The sequence below is a fragment of the Pavona decussata genome, unplaced genomic scaffold (genome assembly GCF_977016875.1).
Source record: "Pavona decussata unplaced genomic scaffold, jaPavDecu1.1 SCAFFOLD_198, whole genome shotgun sequence".
Classification (NCBI taxonomy): domain Eukaryota; kingdom Metazoa; phylum Cnidaria; class Anthozoa; order Scleractinia; family Agariciidae; genus Pavona; species Pavona decussata.
In genome coordinates this window covers 466168-480482 of record NW_028145606.1, presented here as the reverse complement: position 1 = coordinate 480482, position 14315 = coordinate 466168, and the positions used below count along the sequence as shown (strand labels likewise).

General features: G+C 39.8%; 1 protein-coding gene across 2 annotated transcripts in view; it reads left to right on the top strand.

The window, feature by feature from the left end:
- The first annotated feature begins 2434 nt into the window (after positions 1-2434).
- The window catches only part of LOC146461429 (kinesin-like protein KIF22-B), a 24254-nt gene continuing 12373 nt past the window's right edge, over positions 2435-14315 (top strand). For both annotated transcript variants that reach the window (XR_014857384.1, XM_085086822.1), the window contains exons 1-15: positions 2435-2691; positions 3250-3377; positions 5198-5352; positions 6120-6206; positions 6290-6348; positions 7010-7073; positions 7819-7928; positions 9399-9474; positions 9765-9809; positions 10853-10997; positions 11926-11981; positions 12353-12403; positions 13190-13248; positions 13355-13458; positions 14042-14202. Coding sequence is in view for 1 of the 2 variants with exons in the window: in XM_085086822.1 (XP_084942948.1) it covers positions 2507-2691; positions 3250-3377; positions 5198-5352; positions 6120-6206; positions 6290-6348; positions 7010-7073; positions 7819-7928; positions 9399-9474; positions 9765-9809; positions 10853-10997; positions 11926-11981; positions 12353-12403; positions 13190-13248; positions 13355-13458; positions 14042-14202 (1485 nt within the window). In the remaining variant the exon portion in view is untranslated. The remainder of the gene's footprint in view (positions 2692-3249; positions 3378-5197; positions 5353-6119; positions 6207-6289; positions 6349-7009; positions 7074-7818; positions 7929-9398; positions 9475-9764; positions 9810-10852; positions 10998-11925; positions 11982-12352; positions 12404-13189; positions 13249-13354; positions 13459-14041; positions 14203-14315) is intronic.

Below are 14315 nucleotides of genomic sequence, written 5' to 3'. Positions count from 1 at the left end.
TTGTGCTGTTTTTTTCAATTTACGTGTTGATTCTTACAATCTTTTAGTGGTGTTATATAAATTAAATTAATTATTAGTTAAATTAATGTGCAAAGCAAGGAAGCTAAATAAACCATTTGGTTGTCTTGTTAGCTCCCTGGCTAATTTAGGTTCTAGATAGCAGGCAAAAAAGAAAGAAAAAAAAATGAAAAAGCAAAAGGAAGGAAGAACTTATTAATAATTATTGTAAAAAGTTAACGTATGTTACAAGTTCAGCATAAAAGAAAATTAGTTCATTTGTTGTTCTGACAGTAAATAACGTATAATTTGTTTCGGAAAAGCCGACACACTTTGTATGAGTTTTTTTAAAGGGGGACAACGTCGATTGAATGAATGGTTTTGGGGCGGGTATCTGACATCTCCCGCAGATTTTGCAGGTGCGGATGACATCATCACCAACTTGGCAAAGGAGAGAGAGCCTGGAATCGAGATCATCGAACGCACTCCCTAATCTTTGATTATTACTAGTTATTTGTTTCAAACGCTATAACCGACACCCGGGGGGGGGGGGTACTCCAAAAAAAATTGGGTAGGGGTGGGCGGCCCGCTTCCCAAAACCCTTACCCTATTTATGACTAAAATCTGCGATTTTCCCTACCCTATTTATGACTAAAATCTGCGATTTTCCCTACCCTATTTATGACCTGAAGTAGCTTCTTCTAAAAAAAATCGAACCCAAGACTAGAGTGCAAAAATCTATACCCTATTTATTACCAAAATGACGGCAAAATGGCTAAAAGCGATACCCTATTTATGACCAAAACAGCCGAAAAACCATACCCTTTGGCGCCGCACATACCTATATAGCCCATATAAGGGAGTACCCCCCCCCCCCCGGGAACCGACAGCACTGAAATGACCTTGCTAGTTACTCACTATACCAAGACTTGTTCTTATTATCTAATATTCAGCCGACAACAACAACAACAACAACAACTAAAAAATATCGGTATACACATTAGAATAAAGCTTCCGATTAACTACTGTAAAGGAATCACATTCAGTGTTAATCCCCGTCTGATATATACTTCCAAGGCAGTTTTAAAAGGCTCAGAGGTAGTTTTCATAAATTAAACGTAACGTCACTCGTAAGTGTGGACGTCAATCTTTACCGAATTGAGCTTCTTACGTCTCAGTATATCGGTCAATTCAGCTGGCGTCTATTCCCACCCCCGGGCATTGACAGCCTCGTCGGTTTTCACCACACAACGCTGTCACTTTCTTTCAGCGGTAAGTTCATCGGCAAAAAAGGTAAATTTTTTGATGATTAACTATATGAGCAGGACAAAAGTCAGACCGTAGTTCTTCTACTTCGGAACGGTGACTTGAGTAATACTAAGAAATAAGACTTAACTCTGTTATTTGAGACTTGGTTTGGCCTAAATTAACTTTGATTAAAGTGAAGTTAAGCGCGGAGCTAAGCCCGTGTCCTTTCGAAAACAAAAGCAATAAGCTTTCGCATTAGAGTTGCGCCAATCTGAGATGACATTTCACCAACAGAACACACTGAAGGCTTCAGTTTCAAACAGCTATCAGTCCAATGTCAGAAACGAACCACGTTGAGTATCCCTGGAAGTGGGAGTTTAGGCGAGAATTAAACTCTCCTCAACAGTTTGTTTGCCTCTGGTCCGATTTTCAAAGAGTAAACTGAGGAATAAGGTAAGGTAGGGTATGCCTGTATACTAGTATGAGCAGAGAGAGATCTAAGTCAGAACTCACCCATTGCTTACATGAAGTACTTACCTTATTTCGCAATTGACAACCGCATGTTCACGGCTTTGCCGGTCGCATCGAGTTGCAACTTGAGAGCTCCTATAAACCGTCGTTGGATGATCTTTCAATTTAGCCTTTTAAGACTGAATTGAAAACATCAGTTAAAACTGATAAAACCGTGATATTTAGCTGCATCTTGAGATTTCTTTTATGATGCAACTGCAGCTTTTAAAATGTATGTAACACTTGCCGGTATAAATAAAGATTATCTCTAGGCTAGCTCAGTTGTTTTACTCCAGTAATTTGATGTTGTACATCGGTGACGGATTGAAAATGTCTGAAATGTTGGTGCACAATATAAAACATATCAATCGGGGTGCAGTCCAGATCTCTGACTCAGATTTCCAAGATGGCGCTGGCCCAAGCAGAAGGATAATACAATCTTAAATGTGTCGGACTCTGGCTTGAAAAAAAAATCAAGCAGGAGTTTCAAACTGCCGAAGATACGGATAATTACGTGATTTCCGACATTTCGTCGGAAGACGTCATAACGCGGATCTGAGATACTAGTTCCAGTTCTTTTTCGTAAGTTTCGCAGCTGCTGCGTCCGTAAAAAGCTGAACAGAGTTTGTGATTGGTCAACTCTCGGTACTTTGCAAAAAGCTCGCATTTTGAAATGAACCACAAACACGCGCACGATGTTTCTCGCGGCTCGAAATAGTTTCAGTTTTAATATTTGAATTGTCCCTGGATTATGGCTCCACATAAGAAAACAAGCAAGGTTAGAGTGCTGGTGCGTTTGCGACCAGAATGTCCTGAATTCAAGGTTGAAGAAAGAAGCGATCGCCATGGTATTCCTGATCGATGCGTTCGAGCTGTTGATTCATCGACGCTCGAGCTGTGGAACTGTCGAAATTCTGAAGAATCTATTCGATACCGGTAAGCAGAAACTTTTTTGGCTATGTGTGTATGCCCTTCGATCAATTTATGGGAGCCAGTCTTTATTCGGAATGTTGTTATGACCCATATATTATAAATTAATCCCCTTAGCTCGGCAAATGCGGAGCTCACCCGGGAGCTCAGCATAGGAAGCCTCTCTCGCAGGTTACTTTTCTTGCTAGCCTATGGTTGATTCATTTAGCTGCAATTCACTCTCAGTTGCTGCGTTGCTGGGAAAGTGAAACATGAAAATTTGTTTATATCAAAGAGATTACTCAAAAGTTTACTTTTGTTAATGGGATCAAACACTTCGCAGCAGCTCGATCGAGTTAGGTAGCTCGCTTTACGCAGCTTTTCATACGGTAGACTGTCAACTAAGTTGATACAACCAGACTTTCGTGTCTTTATATAGGTGGAAATTTAAAATCTGCTGTCATACCGTGTTTTGTTTTGGACACCTGGTCTACATTGCAAGTCTTACAGTGTACTCTTTCATGAAATCAATAAATTTTTATGCAATCATTATAATTATTTCAATGTCTGCCCCATGTTTGTTAGATTCAATGGATTTTTCGATGAACACAGCACACAGGAGACACTTTACCACAATTCCGTTTGTCCTCTGATTCCATTTGTGTTACAAGGGCAGAATGCTACTGTATTTGCATATGGCCCTACTGGTGCAGGTAAAAAGAAGTCTGGTTTTTGTTTAAAGTCAATTGTCTATGTTAAGCTACAGGGGGGCGGGGAGCCTGGGAGAAAAGCAGGGCATTTGAACCTACACTAGCTCAGATTTTTTGTTCAAATTCCCCACTGCTGGCCAAAAGAGTTGCTATCATGGAAAATTTGTTAGAAACTCTACAAAAATGCAGTTCCAAAGTGCCCACTAGAAGATTATGAATATTATTATTGCTATCAAATCCCCCCCCCCCCCATGCCTGGCCTCCGCCCCCACTCACTACCCCCTGCGGCAGCTTAACATTGATTGGAGCGTAATGTTGAGCCAGTAAATTTCATCGTCATCGTACTCTTTAAAAACACAATGTCATATCATTAAAAACAAATGGTCTTCCTATGAGCCATCTGATGTGAAAAAAAGACTGTGAAACTACACTTGTCTAATAATAGTGTAGTTTCATACTAAATGTATAAACTATAATAAACCAGTAAAAATAGAACTGTAACCAGGATAAGACATATTACATATTACATATTGATATATTTCGTAAGCCAACCCATACAGACCGTTACTTGGATTTTTCTTCTCATCATGCAAAAGAACACAAAATCAGCACGGCCTCGACCCTCCTGTTCCGGGCATCCAACCTCCCTAGCAGCCTTGAAGGAAAAACTCGTGAAACCAACCATGTCAGGGCTGCATTAGAAGCCAATGGTTACCCATCAGCTGTTATCTCTAACATCCTCAATAAGAAGCCACCCCCATCTACAGTTCCTCCACCAGAAGAATTGGTTTCTATGTTCTTCAAATGGGTTGATCCATCTAGTACGTACCAAGGTTTTGCATGCCTCCCCTACATCAGCGGCCTAACTGAGCCCCTCATGAGATTACTCCGCAAAAATGATATCCGTGTTGTCAACAAACCACTAAAAACCCTTCAACAAGAATTCCTGTCTCCAAAGTTCAGACAACCCTCGGATCTTCAGTGCAATGTTGTTTACAAAATTCCATGTAAAGACTGTTCTTGGAACTACATCGGTGAAACCGGAAGATGTTTCCAAACACGCAAAAAGGAACATAAACGGAATTTGAAGAATTTTTCTAGTGGATCTAACGTTGCCAACCATGCTTGGAAAAACAATCATTGCATCGATTTTGACAATGCTTGTGTTATCGACAAGGGCGATTACCGCGTTCAAAAAACATTAGAATCCTGGCACACAGCAAAAACTGTCGACGTGGACAATAACTCTAAGCCGTTGCCTAGGCAATACTCCATTTTACTGTAATTAGCCCTCATTTCCATTTTTTATCTTTTAGCTTTTATCACACTTCTTTTATTCCCAAATTTTAGCACCCTTTTTGTATATATTTCCGTTTATGTGCTACATTTCTTAATTCGTTAAAGGCTATAGACTGATAGCCGAAAGCTTATGTTTTAAAATTTTTAACCAGAGAACGATTTTTACCTTATAATAAACCACTGTGCTGGTTTTAGTAAAATTGTATGAACAAAAAGACATGTTCCTAAGTCAAATCCCCTAAGTTGCACTGGGCTGCACACGTGCAATGTTGAACAAACTTGAGATTCACAACTGTTTTACAACAGTACAGTGTTACCTTAACATTTGTCAACTAATCAATCAATCAATTAATCAATCAATCAATCAATCAAATTTTATACATAATTACAAAATAATAACAAAGCACAATTTAAATTGGGTATCCACATGTGCTTCCATTTACTTTCAGAACTTCACAGTCCAATGTTGTAAAACTGGCCATATACTAACTTATTTCTTCCTGAATCTTCTTTTTATGATAAAGGCAAAACACACACTATGGTTGGCACACCAGAACAACCTGGATTAATACCAAGATGTGCGGCTGAACTGTTTAAAGTGATAGACGCACAGCATAAAGTAACCTCTGAGTGGAAATTCAACGTTTTATTTTCTTACTTGGAGATATACCAAGAAAAGGTGACTTTGATAGTTTGTGTTGATTTGTTTATTCCCCCATGGCCTTGCAAGCTAGATGCTGTTGCAAAGTCAACTCAGTCTCAGTCAACAGATTTCTATGTACCGTTGCAAAAGAGTCTTGCAATGATACCATGATACCTGTCCTAGCCTGTGACAGAGTTTAGTGTGAGGGGGAGGGGTTGGGGGGAGGGGTAGAGTGAAAGGGGAGTATGGGAAAACCCTCCCTATTTTGATGTCTCATTTTTGCCTACTCCTGTGGCAAATAAGCTGAGGCCAGATTACTGTGGGTATTTGTAATACAGAATTTGCTATCCATCAGTATTTATTCTCCATGCCAATTTGTTATCATTTCTTCCAAAATGTCAGACGGCTTGCAAATTAAAATATTGCTGGCCATGTGTAATGATTGTTAAGGCAAGGCATGAACCCCAGTGGAACTTTTGTCCATTATTGTGTTCGACATAGAAAAAATGCACTCCTAATAGAGATTGGAGTAGAGATTGTATGGGACAACATTCATTGAATGAATGAATCTTGGGACTTGTATCTGGCATCCCCCACAGGTTTTGCAGGGGTGGATCAACCTCGTTCCCAGGACTTTTCCTTTCTCGTGAGGGGCAGACGGGAAAAGACCCTGGCATCTGCCGGTCACGGAAATAATCACCAACTTGGCAAAGGAGAGAGAGCCTGTTGACATCGAACACACTCCCTAATCAGTTTGATTATTACTGGTCATATTTTTAAATCTGATCTTATTGTTATTACAGATTAATGACTTGTTGCACCCCAAGAATGTTGACTTGCCAATAAGACAAGATCGGCAACAAAATATCATCATCCCAAACTTAACAGAGGTGAGAGCTTAGGCAGAGTTAAACAGAACAGTCTGACGGCATTGATGCCTACATGAATTCATGATATTGTCATTTAATTCCAGATGCCAGTAGCCACCCTGAGGGAATACATGACCTTGTTTGAAAAGGCCAGTCAGCAAAGGTTTGTTTACCCTCTTCTATAACTTTAAAGTATGAAGAAACTTGTAGACTGACTGAATGATTGACCAACTGACTGAATTAATGATTGGCTGACCATCTGACTGACTGACTAACCAATTAAGTCAGATTGTTAGCCTGCAAACGCAGACATATTTCCGGCTGAGAGAATCGACAGCCGGAAATATGTCTGCGTTCGCAGGCTAAGTGATTGTCTGTCACTCTGATGAAGGGAAAACGCTCGAAATGCCAGCACTCCAATCTCTTCACGGTGGCCAATTTACCCTTAGTTATCAACTCTGTTGATAGACCAAACATGTGTTTGTATTCTCTACCAATGCAGCACTGCCTGAGTGTGTCTTTAGAAACTAACACCCTAATGACTGACCAACTGACTGATTGAAAGACTAACTGACTCTGATCAAGTGACCAACTGATTTACTTACTTCTGAGAATGACAGTGACTGAGTTGTACATGCAAACCTTCCTGAGTGATATGCATGGTCACCTCTCTGAGATGATGATCACTTTCCTGGCCTTTTGAGATTTTATTTGATTGTATTTTACTTATTTTACCATTTAATTTTGACCTATTTTCTTGCATTATTTGTCTACATTTTCTTGATTGTATTTTCCTATATATGTAATCACCTTGTTTCTTTTAGAAAAACAGCTGCAACAAAGCTAAATCCATATTCAAGTAGAAGCCATTCCATTGTGTTAATGAAGGTAATCTTTAAATAGGGCTAAATGTAACTTAGGCAAAGTTAAACTCGAGATATTACAAGTCAGCAGTCTCCTTCACCAAATTATGTGGGGTGGTCTGAGCGTTTTCACAGGGTCTCAGTAAATTTACAGCTCTGACCTGTCAAGGTCAAGCCATTTTGCTTGCGTTGCTCTTCACCCACAGTTGTGGAAAAAGCTTTTTGCTCCCATCCCTCTCCTCCCTCTAGGTTAGTATCAGTGAGTATTTGTTTTTTCCGCTGAGAAATTCAGTGTGATGGCACCTGGTGGTTGCCACTCAAAGGGTTGTCATGGTTACCTTCCACGCACACTTGCATCTCCCACAGAGCTTTCAGGAACCCATCTATTGGTAATTAGTTTAATGATGAATTAGGTGTACTGACATACCAAGATGGCCAGAGTATCAGTTGATTTCTTGTTTGGTTTGAACAGTAGCCATAGTAAGGTAGAGATTGCTAAACAACTTGTCTTTTTTCTGCACTTTTCTCTAAGATAGCAATTCATGACACAAGAATGTATGATTTGTGAATCAAAGACAAAGCACCTATCATGCTTGCTAATGTGAGTTCAGTTTGCTCCCAACCCCAACTCCTTCCACTACTCACATCACTGATTGCTTCTTGCATCCACAAACTAGTGTTAAGCTTTAGTGTTTGTGAGTAGCTACAGCTCAGCTTCAGAGAGCCCTCCTTTGTCCGCCATCTAAGAGGTAGATATTGCCTTCTTTCAGGTACAAAAGATCCAGCAGGTAGCTCCATTTGCAAAGCTCAGTGGCAAGTTTTACCTGATTGATTTAGCAGGATCAGAGGACAACAGGAGAACGGGAAATGAAGGACTAAGGTATAAAACAGATATCTAAAGCGCATGCGTGAGAGTGATATAATGTCGATATACTGTACCTGCCTACAACAACAACAACAACAACAACTTTCCTCCCTGTGTGAATGTTCCTCTGGGCATACAAATTCATTCCAAAAATAGGAACATAATAGTCTGAAAGTCCCAGACCAAAAACCAGATATGCCAGCTGTGCTTCAACGCGGACAGTTTGAGCTATAAGGGGAAATCACAAAACAAAGTATAGTTTGTAAACTCGAGTTAGCAAATACGGGTCAGTATAAGTTGGCGTCGGTGAGTGTGGTAGCATCAGTCGGAAGACATGCTGACGAACTTTTTGCGACAAATAAAAGTAGTCGCTTATTAGACGCAGTAACTTTCTCAATTCCGTTTTTTGGATTGGCCACCATCTCATTTGACGTGTGAACGTTTGTTAAACATGCGCTGCTTAGCTTAAACCCGATAGGGTAGGATACAGAAAGAAGTTGGCCGTCGAACTCGGATTTGTCAAGTCTTGTCTCATTAAACTTCACTGACTCTGAGTACAAGTTTGGTTTTTTTTTTGGGAGTTTACTAATACGTGTTTGCAAACAAAACTTGCTGAGTAAATGTGGCTTTGATAAATTGCACTATAAATTTTAAAATTTTGCTACACCAAATATGCATACCAGCGCGAGCTGCGTGGTAAAATCTTAGCCAGTAAAAAGCACAAAATACTACGACACACACGTATTTTCTTACTTGCTTCTTTACTTTCTTGCCCGCTGACTTACCTATTTATTTATTTATTTATTTTTATTTAAAGCAATTTTATTTACAGGGTACAACTTTTACACAACACATAGTAGTAATACTTAAACTTCACTTACATTGATATTTGCGTAAACTGTAACCTACGCTACTTATATAATTTATACATGCACTATAGTAAGAATGCATACATTACAATACAAAAACTACTTAAATTAGGGTTGGTTAGTAACATTGCTAATTTTATTACAGATAATCATAAAAATCAGCAGCATATAAAATTGAAGTAAAAGATTCCACGTGCGATGAAAATTCGGGAGTGCTTGTTTAGCAACTGCAATTTCTTTAAGAATTTCAAGTTTTCCGGAAATGGACAAAAGAAAGGTTTGAAAATTCAAAACATCTCCGCGAAGGCTTGTGCAAAAAATGCAATATTTGGCCATTACTAAACAATAATTTAGGACTTGCCAGTGCTTTGCGCTATCATGCCAGCCGTAGAGTCTATGGCTTGTGGATAATGCTATTGTTTCATTTGTTTTTTGTTACCACCAGTCTTGAAACAGCATCCAGAAATCGATTGTTAGTGTACAATTTATTAGCAGGTGGTGCAACGTTTGTTCTTCTGCGTTGCATAAGTTACATATGGGGCTTTCTGAAAATTTATTTATTTATTTATTGTTTTGTCTGCTTGTTTATTTATTTTTATAACTATTTTTTTTTCAGGTTAAAAGAAAGTGGTGCAATAAACAGCTCCTTGTTTGCTCTTAGTCAAGTTGTAGACGCCTTGAACCAGGGTCTGGTATGAGCGATCAGTATGATTGATCAAAATATTTCTTCTCACAATTTCTGTACCTTGCAAGGCCTTGCTTAGAAGCTAGTTGACGAAAACAACCAAGAAGTTTCGAAATCAGACACTCAAGCTCTCTGAATATTAGAAAATGTGAAGTTCGTCCTAAATGGCTGTTTCTTTCAACAATGCGCGATGATGACTTTTTTGCTGCTCTCTTAAAATATGAAGCAAAGTCACCAAAAAGGTTAGCAATGAATGACTTTCAAATGATTTAATTGCTACGGATGTTTTATTTTCAGCCAAGAATACCTTACAGGAACAGTAAATTAACACGCCTACTTCAGGTATGTGAAATACATGTTACCGTATACAGCTGTTTCAGTCGACAAAGGTTGTCCAAAACAGCGTAAAAGCGTACGCGTCAATGCCGAAAGGTAGTCTGGGAAAATACCCAATAAATTTCAATAAAAGCTCAGAATCCATATTGCCCGCTATCGTCATCTCAAGTCTTCGATGTCAGAATATGGATTCTGAGCTTTTCTTGAAATTTATTGGGTATTTCCCAGACTACCTTTCGGTATTGTCGCGTACGCTTTTACGCTTTTTTTAGACAACCTTTGTCGAAACAGCTGTATAATGCAAGGTTTTTTCTCCAGAAAATGGCTTCCCACGGCACATTTCGTCCCTGTGGAGATTTTAAAGGGCCATTTAAAATTGTGAATAAAAGGTCCTCTTCTAACAGAGAACAAAGAAATTAATGATAAATTGGCGGTGTTTAAATAAATGTGACGCGGATCGTTTGCGGTGATGTCCCTGACAAATGAGCTCCACTGCATTTCATTTTCTTAATATGCGAAGATACAGCAATGATGCTGTGCTGATGCAAATCGCAAGACATCGGCGTTTGAGTTGAAAAAAAAAGAAAGAAAGAAAGAAATAATAATTGTAAAAAGAGACCCCAGCCCCGACCCCGAGTCCGTGTTTTACTGACACCCAAATAAATGTTTCGATATTTGTGGTGTTCAGTGTTGCAGAACTATTTCAAAAATGTAACCCAGTTCCCAAAAAGTATTCAAAAGCTACAATCTCTTTGTTATAGGAATATAACCTTCCTTGGTAAAATTTGTCACGTTTGACGTCCTTCTGCAAATTTTTTTGTACCAATACATTTTTCAGTATTTTCGATATAAACCCCGCAATGCTCTAAGTCTAGAATAAACCCTGTTTTATAGATGTAGTCTGTCAACAGTGGTTTGTTTTCCTCCTTTTCTCGAGCCCTTTGGAACCCCCTGGCCTTATGAGAAAATCAATCACCCGCACACAGGTTATAATGGAAGATTTTATCGAATGCATTTAGCAACGTAAACTAATTTGTGACGTTTTTCAGGATTCCCTGGGTGGATCTGCGCATGCGTGTGTGATCGCCAACATTGCTCCAGAACGAAGGTTTTACGCGGATACAACCAACACCCTTAACTTTGCTTCCAAGTCCAGAACCATCGTAAATCAGCCCTTTGTAAGGCGAACTGTAGGTAAGTGTTGAGCATGAAAAAACAGGCGGTAACAACTAACAAGTTTACAGATTTGGAACATTTATTTATATAGATCATAACTTGCAAAGGTTTCCCATCGCGCAAATACCCATATACAATGGCGGTATTCCGCATTAAGGGAGTCAAATAATATTCTTATGTAAGATTGAAGAAACTAATAAAAGAAACAAAAAAATTGCAAGTTTACTGCGCGTATCTTTTTGTTGGCTCGTCACTGGGTGGGTATGCTGTGCACACTATTCGCTTTCCACAGTTTCCAGGTTCCTACGAGTTTAGCTAAACGTGACATGACATGGCCTTTATTTTTGGGAATCAGTGAGTTTACTAAATCATCACAGATTTACTAAAAATTTTCAAGATTTTTCAAGTGAAGCATGTAGAGGCTGTTTAATTGCGCGACTTCGCCTAACGTTTCCTGAAACTTTTAAGTTAAGTCATAAAATGATAAACTAACCTCACAGATTCACAAAAAAGCTTATCAGTTTGGTGTTCTTAAAGTAAAACCTTATCTTTAATGGGCTTGTCTTTTTTTTTTGCGTTTGACCGCAATTAACCTGCGAGTATAGCGGCGTCGAAATGGAAATCTTTCGAGGGTCTTCTTGTCTTCTTATCAGGCAAAAAAGACAAAATTTACCTTCTTTCTCTAACACCTCGATCTACTGCCAGTATGAGACTGAGCAGGCAGTGTGAACTTCCGTAATTAGCATCTACTTGACAGAAATCTTTTCAGTACTCTTTACGTTCAAAATGAAACCTCCTTAAAAGTATAATTCTTTCCAATAACAACCTCTTTGAAAATGACTCCAAGAAATATACAATGTCCATTCCTCAATTTAGTATTAAAGTAAGCAGTATTTCAAGCTTGTAAAACTGAAAGGTCACACTCGAATTTGTTCCAATTTTTCAGACAAGTCAACGGCATTTTCAAGAAAAAGATCAGCGGACTCCTTGCCGCAAAGAGAGGTAAACACTGGCGATTTGCTATTTGAGTGATCAGTAATATATCACCACGAAGCTTACAGATAAGAAACTTAAATCGTAGGAAATTGTGGAAGTTGATCGTTACCCGCGTTAGCTGATAGTGTTTCGCTTACAGGGGAGCTGTTTTGCGAAACAGTTTGTCACCTGAGGCAAAGCAAGCCATAACTGCGCGTGCGCTACGCGGTCTAGCTGCGCGTCGCTGCGCGTAATAGCGCGTAATACTTCCATGACTATGAGTAGATTGCTGTGCACAAAACGCTTTTCCGTGGTGACTGCAGAGGCAATCAGTACCTCGTTTAAGGTAAATTAAAATGTAGTCTCGGTGCGTTAAAATATGTTCCTTATCCTTGCAGCGTAAACGTGTCAAGCTGGGTGATTCTAAAGCACCAGAGGAACTTTCAAAGGTGAGATATCTTACAGAAGTTCTGCCTCAGTTTATATCAGTATTTGATAGTTTCAACAGGCCCACCTTTTGCACATAGATATGAGTGACAAGAATATGTGCGCGTGATGGGGGAAGGGGGGGGGGGGGGGAGAGGACATTCTTTCGAGCACTAGTTTTTGCTTGTTCTTCTGGTTCGATTGTCTGCTCTTAGTCTTGCCTTATAATCACAGGCGGATATCCTCAATGTTGGTTTTCTCCTTAAAAACGTCCCCTACAAAATACAATACACAAAAATCTCCCCACCTGTTGTGATCGCAGCTCTTCTGAGATCTGCCAAATGGTTCTGATTCAGTATCGCGGAAGTAAACACGAAACCTTTGTTTCCTTCAGTGGTGAATCTAATGGGGCCGCGGAACCCTCCCCTCCCTCCCATTTTTTAGACCAAACCCGAGACCCGCAGGGCCAAGTCGCTGAGATAATTCGTTTGAGGGAGACAAGCAAGTCGAGCCCCCCACTTACCTGAAAGTTTGGATCCGGCACTGTCGTTTGACATGAAAATGTGGTCTGTGCACGTTGTCGCCCTCTAGCAAGGTGCATAATGTTATTGGGTTCTTGTAAACCGTTCACGAAATCCAGCAACATGCTGCTGGAGGCATTGTCACTGTGATGAGCTAACATAGTACAGGTGGTTTACACGTCGTAAAGTGGTCTGCCTGTGGTCCGCGCGCGACTTTACATACACAAGCCTTATCAACAACCCACTAATCTACCCACTGTAATTTCTGCTTTCTTTATTGAAATACAGCCTTTCAGAGGACCAATCAACCTGCCTCAACAGCTCAATATACCTGCTGGAATTTTAAGGTACATATTCAGTTGCATTCAAAGTGTACTTTCATTTTAGATTTTTTTAGCTCTGGAATAACTGTCAAGTATCCGCACTATATAACGTTATCTTCATGTCTGTTAGCCCTCTTAGAGTGGAGCAGAGAAAGTTACAGGACCGTCTGGCTGCTTTGGAAAGACTTACTCGAGAGCACGCATCAAAATCACAAACAATAACCATTACTGAAAGTAAGTTTTCCAAAGGTTTGCATAGCTATGAAATTGCATTATCCCGACAATGATCTAGTGTTTAATGAAAGAATATACAGCGTACACATACCTCTTACAAACCGAGTTCGAGGTCCGCACTGTGAGTTATTGACCGAGCTTTAAATCAACGAAAAAAAAAAAACGAGTATCCGTAATTTACAGTACGGACCGAGAAACGAGGTTAGTAAGATATTAATTACATCTCTGTGGTTAATCGGGCGCGCGGGAAAGAAAAATAGTTAAATTTAGCGGGCCGTACAGTGAAATACGGCTCACAATATTGACCAATCACACCTCGCGTACTAACTGAGGGATATAATAAAGTCTATGACTAACTGCTTTTCGCCATTATTCACATCTGCAGTAGATCGGATTGGGAGATTTTACTTGAGACGTGACAGAGGTTTTGTTTGGGCCAGGATAAAGTGAAACGTTTGCGGCGATGTTCCACTGTGCTTAGTTTTTCTATCGGTGCTTTCACATAGGAGCCAGAATTTGCCCATTGTAGGGTTGCTGTTTTGCAGTGATCCAAAGCTGAGCTCTTTTCTTGTTTAATCCACAGGGCTAACCAACGCAAGAGAAACAAAGTCTTCTTCACAAGCAGGGTGTGATCGCTTGCCCCTCAAAGATGTGAACCGATCGGCTGTGTGTGATGTAGTCCGCATTGAAAACTCTCCACAATCCCCAGACTGTGTTATCATATCACCACCAAATAAACCGCAGGCAAGCATAACTACTGTTATGTAACAGTTTCATTAACAAAAGCTGATAATCTTGACCACAGTACTCTCGCTTTCTTGTAGTGTACGACCACGCGAGATGTGCGCAAATGCAAT